General features: G+C 47.9%; 3 protein-coding genes and 1 long non-coding RNA gene across 9 annotated transcripts in view; 2 read left to right on the forward strand and 2 right to left on the reverse strand.

The window, feature by feature from the left end:
- The window catches only part of LOC309965196, a 62,916-nt gene extending 48,588 nt beyond the window's left edge, over nucleotides 1-14,328 (forward strand). The window contains exon 3 of one of the 2 annotated variants that reach the window (XR_014326376.1): nucleotides 13,702-14,328. This is a non-coding gene — a long non-coding RNA (uncharacterized lncRNA). Of the gene's footprint in view, nucleotides 1-5,689; nucleotides 5,990-13,701 lie in introns of those variants that run through there. The other variant, XR_014326377.1, reaches the window with a different exon arrangement.
- Nucleotides 2-305, reverse strand: LOC309965278 (small ribosomal subunit protein uS14). The gene has a single exon (XM_082844679.1). The coding sequence runs from the start codon at nucleotides 278-280 to the stop codon at nucleotides 110-112; it is 171 nt and encodes a 56-aa protein (XP_082700805.1). The 5' UTR covers nucleotides 281-305; the 3' UTR covers nucleotides 2-109.
- A 3,452-nt stretch (nucleotides 14,329-17,780) lies between the features above and the next one.
- ANAPC15 (anaphase promoting complex subunit 15) lies at nucleotides 17,781-20,958 on the forward strand. Of its 5 annotated transcripts, none has more exons than XM_082843750.1 (6): nucleotides 17,786-17,893; nucleotides 19,056-19,140; nucleotides 19,278-19,407; nucleotides 19,926-19,985; nucleotides 20,309-20,446; nucleotides 20,601-20,958. In XM_082843750.1, the coding sequence occupies exons 3-6, from the start codon at nucleotides 19,288-19,290 to the stop codon at nucleotides 20,658-20,660; spliced, it is 378 nt and encodes a 125-aa protein (XP_082699876.1). In that variant the 5' UTR covers nucleotides 17,786-17,893; nucleotides 19,056-19,140; nucleotides 19,278-19,287; the 3' UTR covers nucleotides 20,661-20,958. The 5 variants fall into 5 exon arrangements, with proteins under 5 accessions (XP_082699880.1, XP_082699878.1, XP_082699876.1 ...); XM_082843751.1 differs by having other exon boundaries at nucleotides 19,283-19,407; XM_082843754.1 differs by lacking the exon at nucleotides 19,056-19,140 and having other exon boundaries at nucleotides 17,781-17,893.
- Nucleotides 20,959-21,634: 676 nt separating this feature from the next.
- Nucleotides 21,635-24,016, reverse strand: TOMT (transmembrane O-methyltransferase; the record flags this gene model as incomplete). Its single annotated transcript, XM_082843749.1, has 3 exons — nucleotides 21,635-21,955; nucleotides 22,450-22,646; nucleotides 23,758-24,016. 3 exons carry the CDS (start codon nucleotides 24,014-24,016, stop codon nucleotides 21,635-21,637), a joined length of 777 nt encoding a protein of 258 aa, XP_082699875.1.
- Between the last annotated feature and the right edge of the window lie 1,803 nt (nucleotides 24,017-25,819).

A 25,819-nucleotide genomic window follows, 5' to 3' on the forward strand; every position in this document is an offset into this window, starting at 1 on the left:
TTTTTTTTTTTTTTTTTGTAGTTTTATATTTTTTATTTTATATACAAAGAGTTAGTATTGTTTCTGAGGAAGGTAGATATGCGTGATGACCCATTCAAGAAGTTCACACTTAGTCCAACTTAATGAAGCCGATGTCTTTCGCGTACTGGCGGAAACACTGGCGGCACATATTGAGGCCGTATTTCCGGATCAGACCGTGCCGGTTTGAGCAGACGCGGCAAGAACGAGAACCCTGGCCGAATTTTCTCGGATGGCTCCAGTAGAGCTGCTGGTGCCCCATGTTGCTTCCTTGGCTGCAACAAGGCAAAAGGCCACCTAAAAACTCTTATCCCACTTACATTTATCTATCTCCCAACAATTATGTTTAGACTACCCACAAAAAGTTCATTAGACACAAGTCAGCCATCATCCAAAACTACCTTTCTTGCTGACAAATTTTGTAATGGAGATAACATGAATTTATTTGACTAGGAAGCCCAGGGAGAATAAAAGTTGTTTATCTGCATTTTATTTATTTATTTATTTATTGGCCGTGTGTCAAGCGGGATCTTAGTTCCCCAACCAGGGATCGAACCCGCACGCCCTGCAGTGGAAGTGTGGAGTCTTAACCACTGGACCACCAGAGAGGTCCCAATCTGCATTTTATTTAATGCTGGTAACTCTAAAGACATACCTATTTTAGTTTAACCAGTTTTTATTTACCAGAGATTACCCCGGATCATGTGAACTCAAAAAACATTTGAGTTAGTTACTGTATTTCTGAGTTTTAGGAATACTTAATTGATAACTATTTATTTTTAAACCAATTAAATAAGATCTCTTTTAGAAATTAATTTTAGCATTTCCATCCAGAGGTAGAGAAAGAAAAAAATCACATATATATAACGTGCATCCATAGATATACATAAATGGGCAGACACACACAGACACTCTATAGCTTCTGTTCCAAAATGTTAGCTATGAATCACATACAACAATATAAAACTCATTAGTTTATAATAACAGTTGAATCCAAGTTGGCAGATGGAACAATTTAAGGTTACCTGCTCCAATGACTAAAGCTTCTTACTAATATTTGTGGAGAAGACTTTTAAGATTTGTATTTGTCCTTGACAAGTAATCTCCTGGGGTGTTTATATTTCAAAGACATTTTAAGATTTACATCTTCAAGGGACAGAGAAAGAATCTAAGTTTTCTTCTTGGAGTTTTAGTGCCTTTTGGATGGTTTTGGCAGTCCCAATAAAATGTAGTGGTGCTGCCCTGTAATTAGGGGAGTACCTTCTAAAAATAATCCTCTGGACTCCAGGTCAGAGTGGGCTTTTTCAGGGTTGAAAATGAAAAGGGGTGGATCACTGTGGTGATTGGCATAGTGTATTGGGTCACTGGCACAGTGATATTGGATCACTGTGGTCACAGAAATGATAAACCTATTGAACCATGCCAATTTTGCACAGCAGAAGATGGGCTTCATATTAATGTTTTCCATTCATTGTGAGCCTTACCAGTGGTCACTGTGATGGAAGAATGGTCATGGTGCCAGGCACTAAACATCCAAGTGAGGAGAGGAAGTCCCCTGGTACGAATATCAGTGGCTCTAAGGGCTTTTGCCTTCCCATTTCCCTCTTCCTCCTCACAAGAGATTGGTAACCTTGTCACCTTTTCCCTTGGGGGCAGGGACACCCATGACTCATACTTCTAATTCTGCCCCATACAGGGGAAAGACCAGGGGCCTCGGGATCTGTAATATCTCAGAGGAAATGAGGGTGTAGCTCAAATGGATCTTTAAGAAAGTTATGGATTTTAGTGTCTTTAGAGATACCAGCCAGTTGACACATTTTGGCAGCTGTAAATATCAATTCAGAGACTGTCTTGTTCCAACCAAACAAGAAAATCCAAGAAATCCACAATAGCCAATTAGTTTCCCTCTCTCTTTCCCCATGCATAAAATCTTTAAATAATATTTTAATTTCAGTTAAGGTACAGTTTTTGATCTCAGTTTCCACTTCCTGTTTTTATCCTGTTACCTTAATCTTATGTGCTGTTACCAGAAATTTTTGAATGATGTCACTGTGAGCCCTCTTTGTGGGTGGCTGCTTTCCTTTCCACGGGGTATCCCAAGAGACCTCGCCAGGATTGGGTCTGCCTCCACTAATGGGAGATATGCATATAGTCTTTGGGAAAAGCCCCCAGGCCCCTGGAGTGTAATTCCAGAGTTTTGGCATGTTGGTATGAATGGCTTTAAATAACACCCAGGAGGCACTTCCCTGGTGGTCCAGCGGTTAAGACTCCACGCTCCCAATTCAGGGGGCCCGGGTTCGATCCCTGGTCAGGGAACTAGATCCCACATGCCTGCAACTAAAGATCCTGCATGCTGCAACTAAAAGATCCCGCATGCCACAACTAAGACCCAGCACAGCCAAATAAATAAATAAATATTCAAATAAATAAATAACACCCAGGAAGCATCTGTGGGGTTTTGCATTTGTCAAGGAGCTGGTGTACCCCGTCAGGGTTCTTAGGAGACATTGGCACCAGATGTTTAGGACATTTATATTTGTCTATTAATTTTTTTAGTAACACTGATGCCAAAAGGTCAGCCTCTGTGCACCTGTGCCAAATCAAATCTCTCGGAGACAACAGTTTTAAAGGAAGTAGAAAAGAATAGCTTTATTGCTTTGCCAGGCAAAGAGTACACAGTGGGCTCCTGCCCAGAAAAACTGTATGTCCCTAACCCGGGAGGATTTGATGAGGAGTTTTATAGCAACAGTTCAAGTGTGGAGTTGCTGATAAGATTAGGGTGGGTGCAGAGCCTGCACTCCTTTAATCTCATCTCAGGTGGTCTCAATCTTTTTTTGTTTGTTTTATTTTTGGCTGAGTTGGATCTTTGTTGCTGCACACGGCTTTCTCTAGTTGCAGTGAGAGGGGGCTACTCTTTGTTGCGGTGCGCTGGCTTCTCATTGCAGTGGCTTCTCTTGTTGCGGAGCACGGGCTCTAGGTGCACGGGCTTCAGTAGTTGTGGCTTGCGGGCTCTAGAGTGCAGGCTCAGTAGTTGTGGCGCATGGGCTTAGTTGCTCTGCGGTGTGTGGGATCTTCCTGGACCAGGGCTCCAACCTGTGTCCCCTGCATTGGCAGGCGGATCCTTAACCACTGCGCTTAACCACTGTCTCCTAATCTTGATGAGTTTCTCTGGTCCCTTTAATCTCGCCTCAGGTGGCTTCTTGGCTGCTTCTCCCTTGATTAGCCACTGTTTGAATCTCCCTTTTGGAACTCAGGGAAGGTCATGGATGCTGGAGTCTGTTCCCTACAAATAAGAAACAGGGGATAGAAAGGCTTCCATGCCCAGGAGCCCCACAGGGTCCTGCTCAGTTGCAACATCACACCAGGGATTGGATCCATAATATTCCATCAGTTCAGGGGACTGAGTGAAGTAGTGAGTGAAGTTGTGACACAGAGACTGTAAGCCTCTGTCATATTTTCCCTCTGGTGTTGCCACTGGTTTCTGGCTGCAAGGCTATTTCATTCTTAGCTGCAAGGTTTCTGGCTGCAAGGCTATTTCATTCTTCTTGGTTAGGACACATAGTCCTACATAGCACAACCTACTGACAGTGGTAGCAGTAAGAGATCTCCTATCCTCTTCCCCTAAGGGAATGTTTTTCTCATACCTTTAGCCTCTCCTTGAGTAGTGACAATAGCCTTGCAATTCAAGGCTCCTTACCTCTCCTTGGCCTTGAGGCATGGAGGACCCTTAGGCAATAGTCAATTAAGCCCTTTATAATTAGTGGCCTAATCTTCTCATTAGACCATTTAGTCTTTATCACACCACTCTGGGGAGATCCTTGGATTATTATGGCAGCTGTGACCTTTTGGGTTGGATACCACAGGCAACACACCACTGAGAATCATGTGAAAGCACACGGTAGCGCAACAGGCCCCCAGCAAGGGGTGCTCCTTCCTCAGATGATGTTACCCACCCGAGTTAGGTGGTTAGTAAGCAAGTTACAGGTAAAAAGGGCATTCCCCTTGTTTAATTGCAAGGGCAATCATGCAATCCTGCCCACTATGCCAATTGTTTTGTGCCTGTCTCTGCCTGTCAAAAAGCAATGTTATGGCTGGACTGGCCCTTAAAGTTCTTATTATGATTGCAAGATATCTTGCAGCAATAAGCATCAGGAAACTTTGAAAGAATAAAGGTTCATTTACAGGACCCGGAAATTACACAGCGTACCTGTGGCCATAGAGCAAGGTTGCCATAGAGAGAGGAAGAAAGAATGTGTGGGCTTGGGGTTCTGCTTTTATTGGCGTTGAGGATGGGGACCTAGGGTTTCAGTCTCTCTTCATTGATGAATTTAAAATATTTGATGGGCTTCCCTGGAGGCACAGTGGTTAAGAATCCGCCTGCCAACGCAGGGGACAAGGGTTCGAGCCCTGGTCCAGGAAAATCCCACATGTCGCGGAGCGACTAGGCCCGTGCGCCACAACTACTGAGCCTGCGTGCCACAATTACTGAAGCCCGCGCACCTACAGCCCATGCTCCGCAACAAGAGAAGCCACCACAATGAGAAGCCGGTGCACCACGACGAAAAGTAGGCCCCGTTTGCTGCAACTAGAGAAAGCCCGCGCGCAGCAACGAAGACCCAACACAGCCATAAATAAATAAATAAGTGTATTAAAAAAACAAAAAGAAACCCATATGAGCAGGAATTTAAAGTGTGGGAAGGGAAAAAACAAGTGGCCCAGACATAAAAAGAAACGAAATTGAATTATTTGTAGTGAGGTGGATGGACCTAGAGTCTGTCATACAGAGTGAAGTCAGAAAGAGAAAGACAAATACTGTATGCTAACACATATATATGGAATCTAAAAAAAAAAAAATGTCATGAAGAACCTAGGGGTAAGATGGGAGTAAAGACACAGACCTACTAGAGAATGGACTTGAGGATATGGGGAGGGGGAAGGGTAAGCTGTGACAAAGTGAGAGAGTGGCATGGACATATATACACTACCAAACATAAACTAGATAGCTACTGGGAAGCAGCCACACAGCACAGGGAAATCAGCACGGTGCTTTGTGACCACCTAGAGGGATGGTATAGGGAGGGTGGGAGGGAGGGAGAGGCAAGAGGGAAGAGATATGGGGACATATGTATATGTCTAACTGATTCACTTTGTTATAAAGCAGAAACTAACACACCATTGTAAAGCAATTATACTCCAATAATGATGTTAAAAAAAAAACAAACAAAAAAACAAGTGGCCCAAATGGTCAGTTACTGAGATCAACCAATACCTCTAAAACAAAGGAGCCTCAGTTCCAGGAGGCAGCCTGACTCTTTATCTAGTGATTTGTTCATTCAAGATATCCTTTGATGTGGCTGCCTCAGTAATCAAAGCTTAAGACAGGCACTTTCATTACAAAAAAAAAAAGAACCTAACAGTCAGTTTATACTACAAGGGAGAAGTATTCCAGTCAGAGGGAACAGTAAGTCCAAAGGCCCTGAGGCAGGAATATACTCAGTGCCTTCTAAGAACAAACAGCAAGGAAGCCAGTGGGACTGGTGAGCAGGGAGCAGGGCACACGGTATAGGAGTGTGTGGTCTGGACCAGAGTCTAGAAGGCCGCATTAGTCAGACTGAGTAAGGATTTGGGATTTTACTCTGAATGCAATGGAAACTTTTTTTTTTTTTTTCAGTTCAGCATCTGATCTAGGAACAGATTCTAGGGACAAGGGAAAGCAAGCAAAGAACATGAAGGTCTATTTTGAACAGCACACGCTCAAGGCAACCATGACTTGAAGCAGGGGGGTAAGCAGTGGCAGAGGGGGCGGTGAAAGGGTGGGAATCTGGATGTAGTTTGAAGGGAGTGCTAATGAGATTTGCTGATGGATTGGATACTGGATGTGGGAGAAAGGGAGGAATTAGGATGACTCCAAGGGTTCTTGGGCTGAGAAATCGGAAGAGTGTGTGGCCATTTGCTGAGATGAGGAAGGCTATGAGTGGAGTAGGGCTGGAGGGGGATGGGGAAAAAAGAATTTTGGAATTGAGGGAAGTAGTGGATTCATGAGATACTTAGTGAATAAAATCTCTAGGGCCTGGGGACTTTTGGGGTGTAGGGAGAGAGGGAGAGGTCAGGGACAAAAATGAGTCTCAGGTTTCTGGCTTATGGACTGGGAGATGTTGGCACCATTTTCTGAGACAGAAGATGGGAAAGGTGCTGGCTGGTACTGCAGCAGGAAATCTGGGTAGCAGCTGCTGAAAGTGATGCTGATTCCAGCCTGGAATATTCCGCCACTTCCATATTGCTCTCTGCCTCCTTTCTTTGGAAATCTGTTTAAATGTCTGCTTATTAGCGAACCTTTTCCTGACCACCTTCTCTCGAATATGGTTGCCATCCTCACCCCTGTGTGCTCCGTTGCCTTCCCTGGCTTTATTCTTTTTCAGCACATTTATCACCATCTGATATTACTGCCTGTTTATGGGATGGTCTCCCACCACTACAAAGTGAACCATATGAGAGCAAGGAATTGTGTCAGTTTTGTTCCCAACTTAAAACAGTACCAAGTATCTAGTCAGTGCTCAGGAAATATTTGTAGTCTAAATGAATGGTGAATGCCGAGTAGGGGCTAGGATGATCGCTGGGGCCCCTCTGATTAATTTGAGACTGTCACCAGTTTGGATTCAGTGCATCTTGGTGAAACTGCCCTGGCCCTGGAGGCTGAGAGCAGAAAGGACAGTGGCAGAGGAGATCCGGGAGCTGGAGTGAGGAGGAAGGGGTAGAGCCTCAATATCTCCACCTGTAAAATAGAAATGTAAAATGAAGTGTGACTTCCATAAGGGGCTGTGAGTGAGGATTGGATGTGGGAGAAATATTTGGATTAAGGTTCCTGGAGTGCAGGGTAGGGGGTGCAGGCAGGGATAGTGTGAGACAGTAAATGTTTGCAATTTAGTAATAAAGGGTGTTTTTTTGTGAAAGGTTGGTTGTCATTGGGGTGGGAGGAGGCTGGCCTGCCTGGAAAAGCCCAGGAAATGGAAGGGAAGGGCAGAGCACAGGTTAGGGGGCAGTTAGGTCCTGGGGCTGTAACTACCCATGACAAGATTGGGGCAATTTGTAAGCTGGGGTGGGGAAGCAGTCTGGAACTCACTCCCTGGTCTCCATCCAACATTCCTGGCTCCATGAGAGCCCTCCTCCAGGGGGAGGCTGGAGGGAGGGAGGGCAGGGCAGACTGAGGCTATTATCTTCTGGAAGAAGAGATTGATGCCCAAGTGGGAGAAGGATGGTACTAGTGCCCATGTCCTAATCCCCAGAACCTGTGAATGTTACTTTGTATGGCAAAAGGGACTTTGCAGATGTGATTAAGGTACAGATCTTGAGATAGGGAGATTATTCTGGATTATCTGAATGGGCCGATATCATCACAAGGATCCTTATAAGAGGAAGGCAGGAGATCAGAGAGTCCAGTAGAAGTTATAAGGGTGGAAGTAAGAGGTTGGAGTGATACGAGGAAGGGGCCCACAGCACAGGCATACAGGTGGTCTCTGGAGGCTGGAAAAGACATGGAAATGGATCTTTCCTGAAGCCTTCAGAAGGAATGCAGTCCTGTTGAAACCTTGATTTTAGACTTCTGACCTCCAGAACTGTAAGAGAATAAATCCATGTTGTTTTCAGCCACAAAGTTTTCAGTAGTTTGTTATAGCAGCCATAAGAAACTAATACAGATCCAAGGTCACCTGGGGACTGATGGTGGACTTGGAACTGGATTAGAACCTTGTTAGTCCAGATGTCTCAGTCGAAGCCTCCTTGCTCCCTGTATGCTTCGGCCAAAGCTTCTGGGTCACTGTGCAGCTCCCTGGGACAGTAACTGGACCCTTATCACGTGTATTTCATTTGACCTTGACAAGAACCCTGTGGGGCAGACAGCCCCTACTTTACACATAGAGAAACTGAGGTTCAGAGGTGAAGTGTCTTGGCCAAGGTCAGAGCACACAATGAGGAATCAATGAGCTAGATCCCAGATCCAAGTCCTCTGCCCTTCCCTGAACAGTACAGATACCACACGTGTCCAGTATTTTGGTCTCTCATTCGTTCATTCAACAAATATTTATTGAATATCAGCTGATGCCTGGCCACTGTGCTCAGTGCTGCAGAGCCACTAGTGAACAGTCATGACGTCCAGAGACTAGGAATCCTTTGTTCTTGCATCTGTCTACATAGGTCAGTCAGGTCATGATGTTCCTGTAAACCTCCAACAAGACAAATATTATTCTCTGTTCTGCAACTTTTTATCTCTATATGAAGGGAAAAGTGTTATACCTTTAAAGGTCAGAGCCTTGAGAATGGACTATCATGTATATTTCAGACTATAGGCAGCATTCCCCCCCGCCCACCATATGTTGTGGCCTCTCCTGTTGCGGAGCACAGGCTCTGGACACGCAGGCTCAGGGGCCATGGCTCACGGGCCCAGCCACTCCGCGGCATGTGGGATCCTCCTGGACCGGGGCACGAACCCGTGTCCCCTGCATCGGCAGGCGGACTCTCAACCACTGCGCCACCAGGGAAGCCCTATGTTTTTAAATTAATTTTTATTGGAATATAGTTGATTTACAATGTTGTGTTAGCTTCTGCTATACAGCAAAGTGAATCAGTTATACATATACATATATCTGCTCTTTTTTTTATTCTTTTCCCATATAGGTCATTACAGAGTATTGAGTAGAGTTCCCTGTGCTATACAGTAGGTTCTTATTACTTATCTGTTTTATATATAGAGCTGTGTATATATCAACACTAATCTCCCAATTTATCCCTCCCCGCCCATACAATAGGCAACATTCTTAACTCAAAGCAAAAGCAATAGAATACAAAGGTTAAAGTAAAAGAAACAGATCTAATGTGGAGTCAGATTTGTTCTTCTCTATTACGCCTGCAACCACCATGCCACTTTTTTTTTTTAAGTTATTTTAGTTTTGGCTGCGTTGGGTCTTCGTTGCTGCGTGCGGGCTTTCTCTAGTTGTGGCGAGCGCGGGCTACTCTTCGTTGCGATGCGCAGGCTTCTCATTGGGTGGCTTCTCTTGTTGCGGAGCACGGGCTCTAGGCACGCAGGCTTCAGTAGTTGTGGCTCACAGGCTCAGTAGTTGTGGCTCGCAGTCTCTAGAGTGCAGGCTCAGTAGTTGTGGCACACGGGCTTAGTTGCTCCGTGGCACGTGGGATCTTCCTGGACCAGGGCTCGAACCCGTGTCCCCTGCATTGGCAGGCGGATTCTTAACCACTGCGCCACCAGGAAGTCCCCAATACAGTATTATTAACTGTAATCACTATGTAATGCTGTGAATACATTAAATCCTCATGATTTGTTTATCTTATAAGTGGAAGTCTGTACCTTTTGACCATCTTCACCCATTTTACTCACCCCTCACCCCCTGCCTCTGACTACCACCAGTCTGTTCTTTCTATCTATGAGTTCAGGTTTTTTCTTCTTCTTCTTTTTTTTTTGGCTGCACTGCATGGCTTGTGGGATCTTAGTCTTTTTTTTTTTTATTTCTTTTTAGACTTTACATATACTCTCACCTTTTATTTATTTTTATTTTTTATTTTAATTTTATTGGCGTATACTTGATTTACAGTGTTCTGTTAGTTTCTGCTGTACAGTAAAGTGATTCAGTTATACATATACATATATTCATTCTTTTTTAGATTCTTTTCTCATATAGGTTATCACAGAATGTTGAATAGAGTTCCCTGTGCTGCGTAGTAGGTACTTGTTGGTTATCTGTCTTATACATAGTAGTGTGTGTATGTTCATCCCAAGGTCCTCCATGCCACATTTCTCCTTTGGTAACCATAAATTTGTTTTCAATATTTGTAAGTGTGTTTCTGTTTTGTAAATAAGTTCATTTGTATTATTTTGAAAATTAGATTCCACATATGAGTAATATCATATGATATTTGTCTTTCTCTGCCTGACTTACTTCACTTAGTATGGTCATCTTTAGGTCCATCCATTGTTGCTGCAGATGGCATTATTTCATTCTTTTTTATGGCTGAGTAATATTCCATTGTATATATGTACCACATCACATCTTCTTTATCCATTCCTCTGTTGATGGACATTTAGGTTGCTTCCATGTCTTGGCTATTGTAAATAGTGCTGCTGTGAACATTGGGGTGCATGTATCTTTTCAGATTATGGTTTTCTCTGGATATATGCCCAGGAGTGGGATTGCTGGATCATATGGTAGTTCTATCTTTAGTTTTTTAAGGAACCTCCATACTGTTCTCTATGTGGTTTACCAATTTACATTCCCACCAACAGTGTAGGAGGGTTCCCTTTTCTCCACACCCTCTCCAGTATTTATTGTTTGTAGACTTTTTGATAATGGCCATTCTGACTGGTATGCAGTGATACCTCATTATAGTTTTGATTTGCATTTCTCTGATAATTAGTGATGTTGAGCATCTTTTCATGTGATTTTTGGCCATCTGTAGTCTTTGGAGAAATGTCTATTTAGATATTCTGCCCATTTTTTGAGTGTGTTGTTTGTCTTTTTGACATAGAGCTGCTTGAGCTGTTTGTATATTTTAGAGATTAAGCCCTTGTCGGTCGCTTCATTTGCAGATATTTTCTCCCATTCTGTGGGTTGTCTTTTTTTTTTTATGGTTTCTGTTGCTGTGCAGAAGCTTTTAAGTTTAATTAGATCTATTTGTTTATTTTTGTTTTTATTTTCATTACTCTAGGAGGTGGATCAAAAAAGATATTGCTGCTATTTATGTCAAAGAGCGTTCTCTCTCTGTTTTCCTCTAAGAGTTTTATAGTGTACGGCCTTACATTTAGGTCTTTGATCCATTTTGAGTTTATTTTGTGTATGGTGTTAGAGAATGTTCTAATTTCATTCTTTTACATGTAGCTGTCCAGTTTTCCCAGCACCACTTGTTGAAAAGACTGTCTTTTCTCCATTGTATATTTAAGGCAACATTCTTAACACAAAGCAAAAGCAATAGAATAAAAGGTTAAAGTAGGGCTTCCCTGGTGACACAGTGGTTGAGAGTCCACCTGCCGATGCAGGGGACACGGGTTCGTGCCCCGGTCCGGGAGGATCCCACGTGCCGCGGAGCAGCTGGGCCCGTGAGCCATGGCCGCTGAGCGTAGGGGGAGAGGCCACAGCAGTGAGAGGCCCGTGTACCACACAAAAAAATAAATTAAAAAAAAAAAAAGGTTAAAGTAAAAGAAACAGATCTAATATGGAGTTAGGTTTATTTTTCCCTGTTACAGCACCCCTCCTGGGGCCGGCTTTCTAGGGACTTGGAAGAGAATCCACAGCAATCACTTATAACTCATTCATCCATCCGAAACTCAGAGTCAGGCCCAGGAGAGACCTCAGTGACTGTTTGCTAACCAGAAAATAAATGACGTGTTGAGTTGAAATGTGCCATGTAATTTACAAGGCCCGTAAAGTAGAAACAAAATAATACATCAAGAACAGAAGTTTTTTTTTGTTTTTTTGTTTTTCCTTTTGGTTTTTTTTCGGAGTATCAGGGAAACTACAGATATGGATACAACTTGCTGAAGTCTCTCCAACTGAGCATCAGGATGGGAGGTGCATTGAAGGACTACAATGATGACTGATAGTGAACTTTAAATCCACCGCATGGGGAATTTCCTGGTGGTGCAGTGGTTAGGACTCCATGCGTCCACTGCAGGGGGCCCCAGGTTCTATCCCTGACTGGGGAACTAGAATGCCATAAGCAGTGCAGTGGCAGGACCAAAAAAAAAAAAATCCACTACATGTTACATATGGACACCCCCCCCCCCCCCCCACATACACACAATTTGCACATGCCACCCAGGAAGAGACAGGAAAAGCAGTCAGGCCTGCCTGAGCAGAAAACTCCTTAAACTTACATGCACTTTCCACCAATCATTTCCAAGGCCCCCCCCCCCCCGACTTCCTGTTTCCAAGATAAATATCCCACTCAAAAACCCATGAGCAGACACATCTGCACTGTGCCTCCTGTCTCCTAGTTTGGCTGCAAAAAAGTCTTTTCTCTCTGCACACAACCGTTGCCTGCTATTTGGTCTTTCCGTTGGGCAGCAGGCAATGAGCCCATTTGCTCCATTACAATGACCCTGAGGTAGAGGAATCTTGTACCCCAAGCAAAAGTATACTCCCTCAGCCAGCCCACCCAGTGGGGCTCTCCAGCTCCTCACAGCATCTCCACAGTCCTGCCATGCTCTCCTGCCAAGCAGTCTCCTCATTCACCACACACCCCAGTGCCTGCTCAGGGAGTCCCCTCCCACCAGGAAGGTTTCTTTTTTCCTCCTTTCTCACTCTCTAACTCTGAAGCATGGTTCAAGGTACAGCTGAAGTCTCTCCTGCTCAAGGAAGCCCTTCTCAATGTCTCCTCGTCCTTCTCCAAGGGTATGTGTCATCCTTTGAGGACGGGGTATAACAGAGAATAACAAACTTGACTCCATATTGAATCTATTCCTTTAGCACTGACCTTTGTGCTGTTGCCTGTGCTGAGTTATGCTGGCTTTGCCTCTTTTGTAAAAGAATGTTGCCTATAGCCTGAAATATACAGGATAGCCCGTTCTCAAGGCTCGGACCCTTTAAGGTGTCATTCCATTCATGTAGAGACTAAAAGGTGCAGAACAGAGGATAACATTTGTCTTGTTGAAGTTATATGGGAATACTGTGACCACACCTACACGGACAGCTGCAAGAACAAAGGATTCCTACACCAAGCCACACCTGCTCCCCTTTTAGTATAAAAGAAGCCTGAATTCTAACTCAGGTAAGATGGTTCTTTGGGACACTAGTCCACCATCTTCTCGGTCTGCTGGCTTTCCAAATAAAGTCACTATTCCTTATCCCAACAACTCATATCTCGATTTATTGGCCTGTCATGCAGTGAGTGGTACAAGCTTGGACTTGGTAACAAGGGCACCATTTTTTCATCCTGTCTCCTCTCATTGTGCCCATCACCAGGATGGCCACAAGGAGGGCCGCAAGCATGGCCATGCCCCAGGCACACCACACTCTTTCAGGCCTCTTTTGCACTTGCAGCCCCCTCTTGTCTAGACTGTCCTCTCCTGACTTCTCCTCCTTCAAAGTCTCATCTCCCTGAGGATCCCTCCCCACCTCCACACCCACATGTTACCCTTCTCTGCTCACTGCCCCCACTCTTCTCAGAATCTGTCTCTAGTGTAGCAATTGTCACACGAACACACGTCTAATGAATTCAGTTCCATTAGATTGAAGGGAAGAAAAGCCCATCTTTTACATTTCTTGAGTGGCTACTCTGTGCCAGGCACTGTGCTGTGTGCTAAGGAAATAGAGATGAATCAGAGACCTGCCCTCAAGGGCCTAATGATTTGCTTGAGGCCTCCCAAACTAGACTGGGGGCTTCCAGGGGATGAGGGCTCAGATCTGATTCCCCTGTGGGTCCCCCATCACCAAGCACAGACTGGCTCATAAGAAAGCTTTGTGGAGCGAATGCAAGATTGACCTTCTTAAGTTGTAGCTTCAGCTCGGACAAGCCACTTCACTTTCCAGAGCCTCACGTTCCTCATAGGCTAAATGGGAGCAGGGTTTCCAGGACTGGGGTGAGGATAAGAGGAAATGACAAGTGTGAAAGCTCTTTGGAGACCAAATATCCTTCGGTATACGTAAGAGATGGTGACTGACGTTTCCCTCTGTCCCCTACCAGGGCCAGCCATACTCCTCAAGGACCATGGAAGCAGCCCTCACTGGCATTGAATTCACATCACTCAGGTCTAAACCTTCCTGGATCCTGGAGAATTCTCTGCACAGAGCCATGGATTTCTCTCTCCAGCCTACGGGCTTTGGATTTATTTCTGACTTGGGAAATCCCCATCCTGCCTTCTGCTTTCAGCCCAGGCCCTGGCTTGGGTAAAACACAACGAGGAAGCAGGTGACATCTCAGGACAGAAGAGGCCAGGTCAGGGAAGTGCCTTCCAGGGATTCACACCAGAGCTGGAGACATGGTTGGGATATTATGTTAGAGAAAATGAAAGCTGGGAGAGCGGGAGGGACCTGCCTCGGGTCTCCAGAAAGTCAGTAATAGAGCCAAGGCAAGTCCCAGGATGCCTGGCTCTCATCACATCCACTCTATCTCAGGGCCACCAAAGCCCTACCCCATCAGAGTCCCCCTAACGTTCCTTCTCATCTCTCTCTCTACCCCGAGACACTTAGTTCTGCCCAAAAAGATTCTCAGTGTTCTCCAAATACATCATCTGCTTTTAACTCAGTGCCTTTGCATGCAATACGCCTTTTTGTGCATCCCCTTCTCCCACTTGTCTACTAGGTAAACCCCTACTCATCCCTCAAGGCCTGTTCAAATAAATGTTTCCTTCCTTCAAACAAAGTCTAAACTCAGTTTATCCAGAATCCATTCATCTCTCTTTCCTCTGTGTTCTTATAACACTCTCTGTATACACTGATTTTAATATTTACTACCCTCTTCTATAATTGTCTATAACTGTCTTAGTCCTCACTAGACTGTATTCTCTTCTAGGATAGGGATTATTTCTGCTTCATCTCTCTGTCCCCAGGGCCTATCAAGGTGTCTGGCACTCAATTGGCACTCAATAAATGTGGACCAAATAGTGGAACAGATGAAGGAATATGAGGCAAATTTTTAACCTTTTTAAATTTTATATTTTTAAGGAATATGAGTCTTTATTTATTTCTTTATTTGGCCATTCCACGCAGCTTGCAGGATCTTAGTTCCCCAACCAGGGATTGAACCCGTGCCCTCGGCAGTGAAAGCATGGAGTCCTACCACTGGACCACCAGGAAATTCCCTCAGAGTCTTAGTTTATTATCCTTGAAATGAAAGGAAAAAAAAACTCAAGCACTTGGTAAGGATAAATGGTGGATAATGAATGTGGCACCATCACTGACTCAGTTGCCTGAGCCAAAAATAGGGTATCACCCCAAATTTCCACTTATCCCTCTTCCTTTTCCCCTTCCCCTGTCACCATGGCTTTTATTTTTAATTAATTTATTTTATTTTTGGCTGCGTTGGGTCTTCGTTGCTGTGCTCAGGCTTTTCTCTAGTTGCGGTGAGCAGGGGCTACACTTCGTTGTGGTGCGTGGGCTTCTCATTGCAGTGGCTTCTCTTGTCATGGAGCACGGGCTCTAGGTGCGCGGGCTTCAGTAGTTGTGGCATGAGGGCTCAGTAGTTGTGGCTTGCGGGCTCTAGAGCGCAGGCTCAGTAGTTGTGGCGCACGGACTTAGTTGCTCTGCAGCGTGTGGGATCTTCCCGGACCAGGGCTCGAACCCGTGTCCGCTGCATCGGCAGGCAGATTCTTAACCACTGCACCACCAGGGAAGCTCACCATGGCTTGTTGAACCTGGCTGAGGAGCTAGGTTCTGGGGGATCTAGGTTACTGGGGGATTTCCATCAGGCCAGAGCTGTCAGGAAGGACGGAAGCAAAGGATGCCGGACGTAGGGATCCTGTAACTAAAAGAACCAGAGGGAGTGACTGCTGGGGACACTGAAGGAGCAGATAAGGGATGGAGAAGGGAGAAGTCAAGGGTGGGTTCTGGGGACTTAGAAACCACTCAGTCTCTGCCCTCAAGGAGCTCATGGTCTGCTGAGGAAACAAATAGAAACAGTTTTATACAGAACTCCACTGTAGTGCAGCACTACCTCCTTCCTGATACCCCTTTTTTATTTGGCTTCCAGGATACCACCCAACTTACCTGGCTTTCTGCTTATCTTCTTGGCCCTCCTTCTCATTAGTTTGCTGCTTCTCCTAGTTTTCTCAAATTCTGAATTTTGAAGGAAATGATTTTCCATCTACACTCACTCCTTTGGTGGGCTCATCCACTCTCATGGCTTTAAACACCATCCATGTGCTGATGACTCTCAAACTGATATTTCCAGTCTTGATCTCTCCCTTGACCTTCAGACCTATATGCCCTCCTGCTCCCTCAACAACCCTACTCTAATGGACATCTCAAAGCCAACACACTCAAAAATGAGCTCCAGATATTTCCCCCCAAAACCAGCACCTCCCTTGTCTTTCCAACTGGTCTCCCTGCTTCTGCCACTGACCCCACTGAATTTTTCTTCATAAAACAGCCAGAGTAACTCTGTTAAAATCTAAATCAGATTGTGTGGATCCTCTGCTCATAACCCTTCACGGGATCCTCAACATGGGGTAAATGGGGTAAAACCAAAGTCCTTATCGTGATCTGCGAAGCTGAACTCTCTGGCTCCTATCTCTATCCTCATCTTCTCCCATTCTCCCCACAGAACACTATGCTCCAGCCATTCCAGGCCCTTTGCACTTGTTCCTTCCTGATGTTCTTCCCTAAATATCAGAATAGTGCCCCCTTTCTTTTTTCTTCAGATCTTTTACTCAAAGGTCACCTTCCCAGTAAGGTCTTCCTTGGCCCCCTAACTGAAAGGAAACGTCTCCCCTACCAACATTTTATTTCCACTTCTCTGACTTATTTTTTCTCCTCAATATTTACTGCAGTCTTAAAACTATATATTTTATTTACCTATCTTCTTTATTTATCTCTCATTAAAATGGAAGCACCATGAGTCTCCTCATGATTTTTTTTTTTTTTGGTCTGTTTTGTTCACTGTTGTGTATCCATTACTTAGAATAGTGGCAGGCATATGTAAGGTACTCAGTAGATATTGCTTGAATGAATGAAAGAAAAAGGTGGACATTTCCAAGGGGCAAATTTTACTCTAATGAAAAACTTTATAACACCCAGAGCTGCTTGTCAACAATGACAGTCGATATGCACAGTACACTACCTCTTAAATATGTTATCTCATGAAATCCTCACATCAGTCCAAGATGCGAAGAAGGCTGGGCAGAGATTATGATGCTGGTTGAAAAGGAAACTGAGCCCAGACATGGAAAAGGGATTTGTTAAAGGTCACACATTTGGTCAGGGCAGGAGGGGAACTATGAATGACTGCTGGCCTTGAAAGGGGCTGGTGAGTGATGGAGCTTAATGGGGGTTGGGTTTGAAGGACTTACGTCGCCAGAAGGCACAAGGATCTCTGAAAGGGAAGCTGAGTCAGAGGTTAGTAAAACGGAGGCATCAGCAAAGGAGTGGGAGAGGGATGTGACAAGGCTGACAGCTAAGCTTATTTAGCCCAGTCCTGGAGAGGGCAGCTGAATTTCCCAGCAGCAGAATGCTGCGCCTGAGATTGGGTAATCAAGCCCTTACAAAATCTGGAATGCAGAACTGGAAAGGCAGTCTTAAGAGACCAGTGAGTCCACTGCAGGTCTACAGAGTCTGGCTTCCCCACTGGTCTGTGAGGTCTTTGAGGGCAGGGACCGTGTTCCTAGATTTAGCCCCATCTTCTAGCAGGGCCTGGAATATGGAATATAGTAGGGACTCAAATATTTCTGTCGAAGGAATACATACATGAATGTATGCACCCAAACGGGAAACTGAGGGGGAGACGAGACAAACAGGAGGGGCGAGGCGTAAAATCACCCAGCGATTCTGGGGTAGAAGCAGACTAATTTTCCTGGGACGCAGCAAGACAAACAGTCCTAGTACTAACGCTGGTTGCCGCCAGGTGTTTTTCAACAGGGATTGGCAAGCAAATACCGCCTGCGGACAGAAAGGCGGGGCTAAATGGGGCCGTTGGGGCGGGTCCAGGCTGGAGAGGCCGATTGGCTGAGACTCAAGGCGGGGCCAATAGAGCAGGCGCGCCAAATTTCCACCCAACACGTGACTAACGTGTGTAACGTCACTTCCAGTCCGGTGGGCGGGAGCGGGAAACAAAAGAAGACCAAGGACGCATGCGTTTGGTGTGTCCCAGGTTCCGATGGGTTCTTCCGCTCAGGCAGAATAAAGTGCTTCCGGGTCGCCGCCGCCTGCCGAGTCCTGGCGCGGTAAGTACATAAGACAGGCTGCTGTTGCTGTCTCTTTGCCCCTTCTTTCCTCCCTTCCCCAGAGAAACCTCATTCCCTTGACCCGCCTCCTCAGGAGCTGCCTGTTCACACTCCCTTTAACATTAAAAGAGTGCCAGCTCATTGGCCGCTTCCTCGAAACTAAGCCCCACCCCGTCGCACAAGGTCCGTCACTCATTGGTGTCACTTCCTGTCACCCAGCAGTTCTTGCAGTTAATTGGCCTTATCCAGGCCCCGCTCCTTTCTCGGTAGCAACCCCAAATACCTGCCTGAATCCCGCCCATGCCTTCTTCCTGTTGGTCAACTCCACGGTCATTATCATAATAAGCCGAGAATGGGCGGTGGCTTTGCGGTGAGGGGTTGGGCTTTCGGAGCCGCAGTCTCTGGCCCTTCAGTGCTTATGGGACTTGAGAGAGGGTTCTGTTGTGCCTCTTAAACGCGCCGGGCAGCTGAGCTCCACGGAAGGGCAGCGGCTGGCCCCGGATTGGTCAAGTGCGTTAGGGCGAGAGCAGAATTAGACGTAGATCCTTTTCTCCTGCTCACCTCTAGTGCCCGGCCTGGATCTTTTCCCCGCGAGAGTTCTATGCCCAACTCACCGTGGCACCTAGAGCCAGTCGTTGCCTGTCGCTGGGCCTCAGTTTTCCTGTGAGCTTAAAGGTTTTAATTCAGATTCTCTGGGACCTCCCGTTCAGCTCCCTCAGCTGCTGAATCTGAGCTGAATATACTTGTTCTCTTACATGTTAGTTCATCCAGTCTTTCATCTGCTCATACCTTTAGAATGTTACTGAGCCATACGTGCACGTGATAACACTTCCCCTCCCTGCCCCCCAGTTTGGCTGTGGTTCATGATAGAGGTGGTCAGGGTCCAAAATTTCTGACACTGGGTGGGTATGGTGTGGGCGGCATGGAGGAGCAGAAAGTAGGTCTCAGTGTTTGGAGGAGGTGGAGAGAGTTTCAGTAGAGTCCTGCTGTCTTTAATTTTGTAAGGCCAGTCTGCATTCTGGTTTTCTCTCTCTACATTTGGCTTCCATTCTCTTCCCTCCTTGAACAGCTTACAAACAGCTTTACTTACCCATAAAGTAAATTACTTAATTATCAGAATAACTATGAGGGTGGCATAATTGTTACTGTCCCCGTTTTACAGATGAGGAAACTGAGGCTCAGAGAGGTTAAGTGACTTGGCCAAGGTCAAACAGCTAGTAAGCGGTGGAGCCAGGACTCAAACCCAGGTCTGTCTGATTCCCACAGGGAAGGGGTACTTTCCTGCTACCTTCCACACTACCCAATCCCCAAATCACAATGTAACCAAATACAAACTAAAACCAAACACATCTGAGAGCTGGATTCACCTGACGCTTTTCCTCAGTCTAGGAGCCATGTCCACGTTGTTTCCCTCACTCTTCCCCCGTGTGACTGAGACACTGTGGTTTAATCTGGATCGACCCTGTGTGGAGGAGACAGAGCTGCAGCAGCAAGAACAGCAGCATCAGGCCTGGGTGAGTGAGGACATAGCACAGCGGTGGAGCTTCAGTCAGGTGCCCCGCCCCCCTTCACTGGTGTTGACCCAGACCTACTCTGGAGACCTGCCCTGGGGGAGCTTTTTGTCCTGAGCTGGGGGCCTAGGTTCTCACTTTTGTGTTACCCTAATTTGCCAGGGGACCGTGGGAGCTCTAGGCCAGGTTGGAGCCCAGGCTCTTTTCCCTAAAGCATAGAAAATAATAATTTTGACTGTTTATTGAGGACCTAGCAGATGTCATGTTCTAGGCTGATAGTCTCACTTCATCCTCACCATAAGCTTATGAGGAAACCAAGGACCAGAGAGTTTACGTAGTTGGATCAAGTTCATAAGTAAGTGGCAGATGACAGGAGAGAAAGGGATTGAATCTTCCAGAGAGCTGGAAGGAAGCTTCTCCTTCACACTTGGGGGTCTTCCTGGGGGCAGGGCAGGTGAGTGCCATGCCCCTGACTGCCCTGCTTGGGCCCTGGCCTTGCTCTTCTCCCCCTGTGGCCACAGCTCCAGAGCATTGCAGAGAAAGACAACAACCTGGTACCTATTGGCAAGCCGGCCTCAGAGGTGAGTGGCTCCAGCAGGTGGGGCCTCTGTGGGGCCCAGGTGGACCAAGGCTCTGCTCTAATTCGGAAGGTCTGGCCTCTGACTCCAGAGCAGTCGTGGTCCTCAGCTCTGGGTGGAGGACAGAAAAGAGGAGGTAGAGGGGGAGGGCACTGGGCTCAGCACTAAGGTCCTGCAGAACGTGCACCAGCCTGCTAGATTAAAGTGGGACAGGACTGGGGAATGGAGCTCATTCGTTGTCCCCAGAGAGAGGCTCCAAGTGGGCCAGTCCTTGAACTGGCCCAGGCAGACCTGTAGAGGCTACAGGCTCTTCCCTGCCTCACCAGCACTATGATGACGAGGAAGAGGAAGATGAAGACGACGACGAGGACAGTGAAGAGGACTCGGAGGATGATGAGGACATGCAGGACATGGATGAGATGAATGACTACAATGAGTCACCTGACGATGGAGAGGTCAATGAGGTAGGCAGGGGTGTGGGGCAGGGCCTCTGCTCCTGGGCCCCTACCCCTGACCTCACTGGCAGCCAGCGGGTACAGAAACCCTGGATCCAGCCAGGGGCAGGATCTGGGACTGGGGCTGGCTGGGTGGCTGAGGCCCCTCCCCACCCACACCCAGCCTCCTCTCCAGGTGGACATGGAAGGCAACGAGCAGGATCAGGACCAGTGGATGATCTAGGTAGACAAGGCAGGGTGGTCTCAGGAAGACTCCAGGCCCGCCCAACCTATCCTGGAGCCCCTGCGGACCCAGCTGATCACCCAACCCCCCCTGCCCCGGTGCCTGAAAGCTCACCCTCGGGCACCTCCTTAGCTGCTGCCAGCACCTGGTATCCTTGGCCCCTCCCAGGCCATCAGTCTGCCCTTGAATCCGCAGAGCCTGAGCCCACCCCACCTTTCTGGCCAGCACCTCATCCCTTGGTTGCCAGATCTAGTCTCTTTCTAACTCTCTTTAATAAAGACACAGGACTGATTTTTTTCCCCACATCTATTCCCTATTTCTTGGTGGGGCCTAGAGGAGTGCAGCATCTTCTCTTGAGCTTTGGGGAGAGGGTTCTCAAGGGACTTCAGGCAAATCTACCTGGCCACGCGGGCTGGGGCTAGGGAAGGCCAGGGTAGCCCTGGCTGTGGGCCCAGGCTCCACTGCCATTTCCTCTGGCCCAGCTTGCACCCAGCCATTCCTGCAGGGCCTCTAACTCAGTGTTTACTGTTTCCTTTGATCCCACCTGGAATGGCATGGGGTGGGGTGGGGGGTGGGAGGCAGGCTTTCTGAGCGCCAGAACTGGGAGGCCCCTGGAGCTCTCCTAGTCAACTTCCTTGGTGTTAGAACAGATTAGATCTCAGAGCAGGGCAGGGACTCCCATGGAGTAACCCAGCAAATCAGTGACAGGGCTGTGTTGTGAGCTGAAGTCTCTTGCCTGTCAGTCCATGACTCTGGACTGGAAGGAGGGGGACCAGTGGGATCAAACAGCCTGACAGAACTTGAGGCCTCAGGTTAGTGTGGAGCCAGAGTGAGACAGAGGTGGGAGGAGAGCCTCCCTAGCCCTGAGCCCAGTATGTGTCAGTCCACAAGCAGGGAGGGGAGGGGATATTCTGAGGTCCTTGCTTGGTTGGGGGGTGGGGGGAGGCAGCAGTAAGTACCCCTGGGCCTGGACCTCAGCCAGGCCCTGCGTAGGTGAGCTGGGCTATGCCGTCCTTGATGGCAGGGAAGTCAGGGAGGCCAGTGTGGTGGAGGCGGCAGCGGTAGCGGCCACAGCTCTTGGCGTACTGCAGGAAGCGAGGTGCACCAGGGAAGAGCACGTGGTCAGCTAACACTGTGGCACCAGCTGGCAGCAGGGCATGGGCCTCCAGCAGTTGCAGGTCCCGCAAATAACGTCGGGGCCTGTGTGCCAGGAGCACCAGGTCAATCCGATTCATATGGTACTGGGTTCTTAGGCGCGGGATCACCTCCTCTGATCTACCCACGATGAGCTCCACCTGTGGGGGTGGGAAGAGTTGGAGATGAGGGTGGGAGCGGTTGTTCTCCCACACCAGACCCTACCGGGATCTGGCTTATTTTGTGCCAGGCCCTGGCCTAGGTCTCCGTGTGTGTTCTCATATTTCCCCTGGCCTCAGAACCCAAGGAGTCAGGATCAGCATTGTGATTTTCATTCTGCTAGTAAAGAAGCTGAGATTCAGAGGACATGTGCTTTGCCCAAGATCACACAGCCAACAAGAGGCAGACTAAGGTTTGGACCCAGATTTGCTGGGCTCCAGAGACTTTCCTCTTAACTGCTTCTTTGTCATCCAGCAGCAGATACATGCCAGTAACTTGGAACAGGAGAACAAGAGCTCATACACTCTCCAGGTTCACAGTTCCCTAAGTGGAGCTGTTTCCTTCTCCTAGGTGGGATTCCCCCATGGGGGAAGCTGGCTAGGGCAGAGCCGGGGGTGGCAAGAAAGAGACCGGGGTTGGGGAGGTGGGGGCTGACCGTGCGCTCGTCGAAGCCAGCCAGGCGGATGAGTTTTTCAGCCACTGCTGCTGTGCGTGGATCCCGCTCCACAGTGAGAAGGCGACCCCCAGGGGGCAGGGCACGGGCAATAAGCAGTGTGGAGTACCCGCAGTAGGTGCCCAGCTCCAGTGCACAAGCAGGGGCCTTCTCCTCCACCAGCCGCATCACGATCTGACCTATGGGGGGAGATGGTTATTGCAGCAGACATGGGAGACGGATGCAGGGGCCCTCATGGAAAGGGGTCTCAAATGCCCACTTGCCACTGCAACCCCCAACCAGGGGGAGTCACATTTCTTTCTTGGATTAGTCCTAGCAGCCCCAGTGGTCTCCCTGCCTCTCTCAGCTTGCCTCCTTCACACCAACCACTAGGAATCTTTCTGACAAATCTGACCCTAATGCTCCCTGGTTCCTATGAACCTAAAGGCCTTTGGGATTGAACGTGGGATCCTCAGCCTGACATTCAGAACTTTCTTGGACCTGATCCTATCCTACCTTTCCAGTTTCAGCTCTCAATTCTTCCCACCACAGCCATCCCAAACAACTGTGCCCAGAGCCAACCATGCTGGTTCATTTCTTCATGCCACATTTAGATATGTGGCTGGCTTTGTCCTCCCCCACCTCTGTCCTCAACTACCTGGCCAACTCGAAAGCAATCCCTCTAGGCCCAGTTCAAATGTTGCTTCCTCCAGGAGGGCCCAGGCAGAAACAACCACCAGAGAGAGACCAGGCTTCTGAGAGACCACTGTCCAGCCTCCTGAGAGATCTTTGCTAGACCTTCTAGTTTCATTCTCCCTTGATTTGTTCATTGAATATCTTTCTAACCATTGAATTGGATGAATTTCTTAAATAAGACTCTAAAAACACATGTGCTGACAGCTGGGACTCAGACAAATCCAGCCAGACAGCTACCCTGAATGGGCTGGAGAAACCTCCATGGTGGGGGAGAAAGACTCAGACACAGATAATTACAAGGTTTTGGGTTGTGTGCTGAGGTGGTTATTCCCCTGTATCATGCCCCCTTTGAGGCCAGCCTTTGTGGCTGATTCATCCCTGGCCTCTACCTCCTCCCCCAGCACCTAGCACATGCCTGGTACAAAAGAGGTGGTGATAAATTTTACTGGATGAATGTATAACTTTGCCCAGCCCCCTCATTTCCAGAGAAGAAAAAAGAGACCCACAGAAGATCAAGAACCTGCCTAATTCACCCAGTAAGGCAGTGGCAGATCCCAGATCTTCCTTCACCATCTTGGAGGTGCTTCCTGGAGCAGAAGGCTAGGGAACACTGACCTTTGACAGGCCCCATGTGGCTCAGGTACTCGCAGTGGCTGCTCCAGTGGTCCAGGGTGGTGAGGATATGACCAGGGTCCCCAGGCAGGGCGTGGGTGAGCACATAGCTGAAGGCCCGCTCCTCAATCCGCATCCCTGACAGGCAGTCTCGGAGGCTCCGGAGTAAGACCATGCGTACCAGTAGTCGGAAGTAGTGCCGGTACCTCACCAGCAATGTCACCACCAGTGGCAGGAAGGCCAGTGCGATGGCGGGGGACATGGTCCCTACCTGGGCCTGGGGTGGAGGAAGGGAGGGAAACCCACACATGTCGTTTGCCTGTCATTTGTGCAGCCCTTACCAGTAGCAATTATCCCTATATTTTACACACCATGGCTCAGAAAGGTTAAGTCCTTTGTCCAGAGTCACACGGAAGAACTAGGATTTGAATCCAAGCTGGTCTGATTCCAAGCCCACGTACTTTCAAGGACAACATACTGTCTCATGTTCAGCACCCAACCCCAAACTACCTCTTCCTACTCCTGGTTCATCTTCACCTTGCTCCCTCCACCCATTTTCCCTTATCTCTGTAGTCACTCTTCTTCAGAACCCCTTTCACCAGTTCCTTCCTGAGTTCTCCTCCCACCTTACCCACTGCCTGCTTGGTCTCTGACCCATTACTGTGTAGCAAAAGAGCACAACTTTGTAGTCAGGAACCCCTTCACTGTCACTCTTCTGCCTCAGTAAAAGGCAATCAAAACACTCCATGGCGTGTTAGGATGAGATATCCTTAACCACCCCAGGACCCTCCCTCTGTCAGCATTTCCCTGGGGGTGGGAACAGTCCGTGATTGTATATTTATTCTCTAGTCCTATTTCCCCTCCCCTGCACTCCCCTCCTATCCTCTCTCTCAGCATTCCATTCACATTTACATTCACATATACACACAGCACACACTTTCCCCCAACTCAGCCTCTTCTCCCCACTCCCCCCACCCCCTGTCTGGGATAAGTGCCCTGTCTTCTCCCACGCACTGGACCATCTGACCCTTTTGAGGCCACTGGTGGTGGTGACTAAAAATTAAAGTAGGAGTGTATGAATGGGGTGAATAGGTAGGTGAGTGACGGTGAATCTGAATTGATGCGCTTGGGAACCCACACTCAAGGGCCCCGCTTACCTGGGCTGGAGGCTCCTGCTTGGGGAAGATCAGAGCATAGGACAGGAGGGGGAGTCCTTGGGGTGGGGAAGAACCCTGAGGCAGGCTGGACTTGCTGTCAATTATTGATGCTGAGGCTGCTGCTGTCACCTGAGACCTGCAGTTCAAGTTACCAACCCCAGGTACAAGCTTGAGCTGCCTCCTACCCTTCAGGAGCCCTCAAAGAACTTACAGAACTCCGGGGTCTTGATTTGAGGGGTAATAAAGCTACTGGGTTTGGTGACCTCTCCTCAAATCCCTTGGTTCAGGACATAGGGTATGGTGTGAGCCAAGGTGATGGGGAGGTTGTGAGTTACTCAATAATTCCAAATCCTAAGCAAGTGCCAAGGCTTGAGTCACAGAGAAGAGTCGGATCCTGTCCCTGTCCCCCTGGAACTCCACCTTTGTTAGAAGAGACTGACACAGGAACAGAGACTATAATGTGAGCACTAGAAGGCATGCTCCATGAACACAGGCGCTTTGGGCAGGCAGACCAGGTGGGGAGACAGTGTGCCAGGCCATGTGTGTAAAGTCCAGAAAGTCAATCAGGAAACTCCAAGTATTTCCCTGTGGTTGGTGAGGCATTCCCCCAACCCCTGCTCCACTGCCCTGGGCTTGGAGTGGGTGTCAGGCTCTGCAAGATCTTGCACGACAGACTTGGACTTGTGTTGAGTCCAAGGGAAGATGTGGGATGCTTCTAAGAAGCGCACTGATTGTGAGCTTTGTGTGTTAGATTACTATGACTGCTGTAAAAAGGCAGGATTGAAGAGAAATGCCTGAGGGCAAGGAGATCACTGAGGTGGCCTCTATCTCCTCCACCAGGATTGAGCTCCACTCTGCTTCGGTTTGTGAAGGTATAAGGTCCCTTCTTCCAGTAAGTCTCAGATCCC

The sequence above is a fragment of the Leucopleurus acutus genome (assembly GCF_964270905.1).
Source record: "Leucopleurus acutus genome assembly, chromosome: 8".
NCBI lineage: Eukaryota > Metazoa > Chordata > Mammalia > Artiodactyla > Delphinidae > Leucopleurus > Leucopleurus acutus.

What these genes read in the sequence shown, in the direction of transcription:
- ANAPC15 (XM_082843754.1), top strand. Translation starts at nt 19,288, where the DNA reads ATGTCCACGTTGTTTCCCTCACTCTTCCCCCGTGTGACTGAGACACTG. An exon ending in AACAGCAGCATCAGGCCTGG is followed by an intron (nt 19,408 to 19,925) that starts GTGAGTGAGGAC and finishes CTGTGGCCACAG; the next exon opens with CTCCAGAGCATTGCAGAGAA. An exon ending in TTGGCAAGCCGGCCTCAGAG is followed by an intron (nt 19,986 to 20,308) that starts GTGAGTGGCTCC and finishes CTGCCTCACCAG; the next exon opens with CACTATGATGACGAGGAAGA.
- LOC309965278 (XM_082844679.1), bottom strand. Translation starts at nt 280, where the DNA reads ATGGGGCACCAGCAGCTCTACTGGAGCCATCCGAGAAAATTCGGCCAG.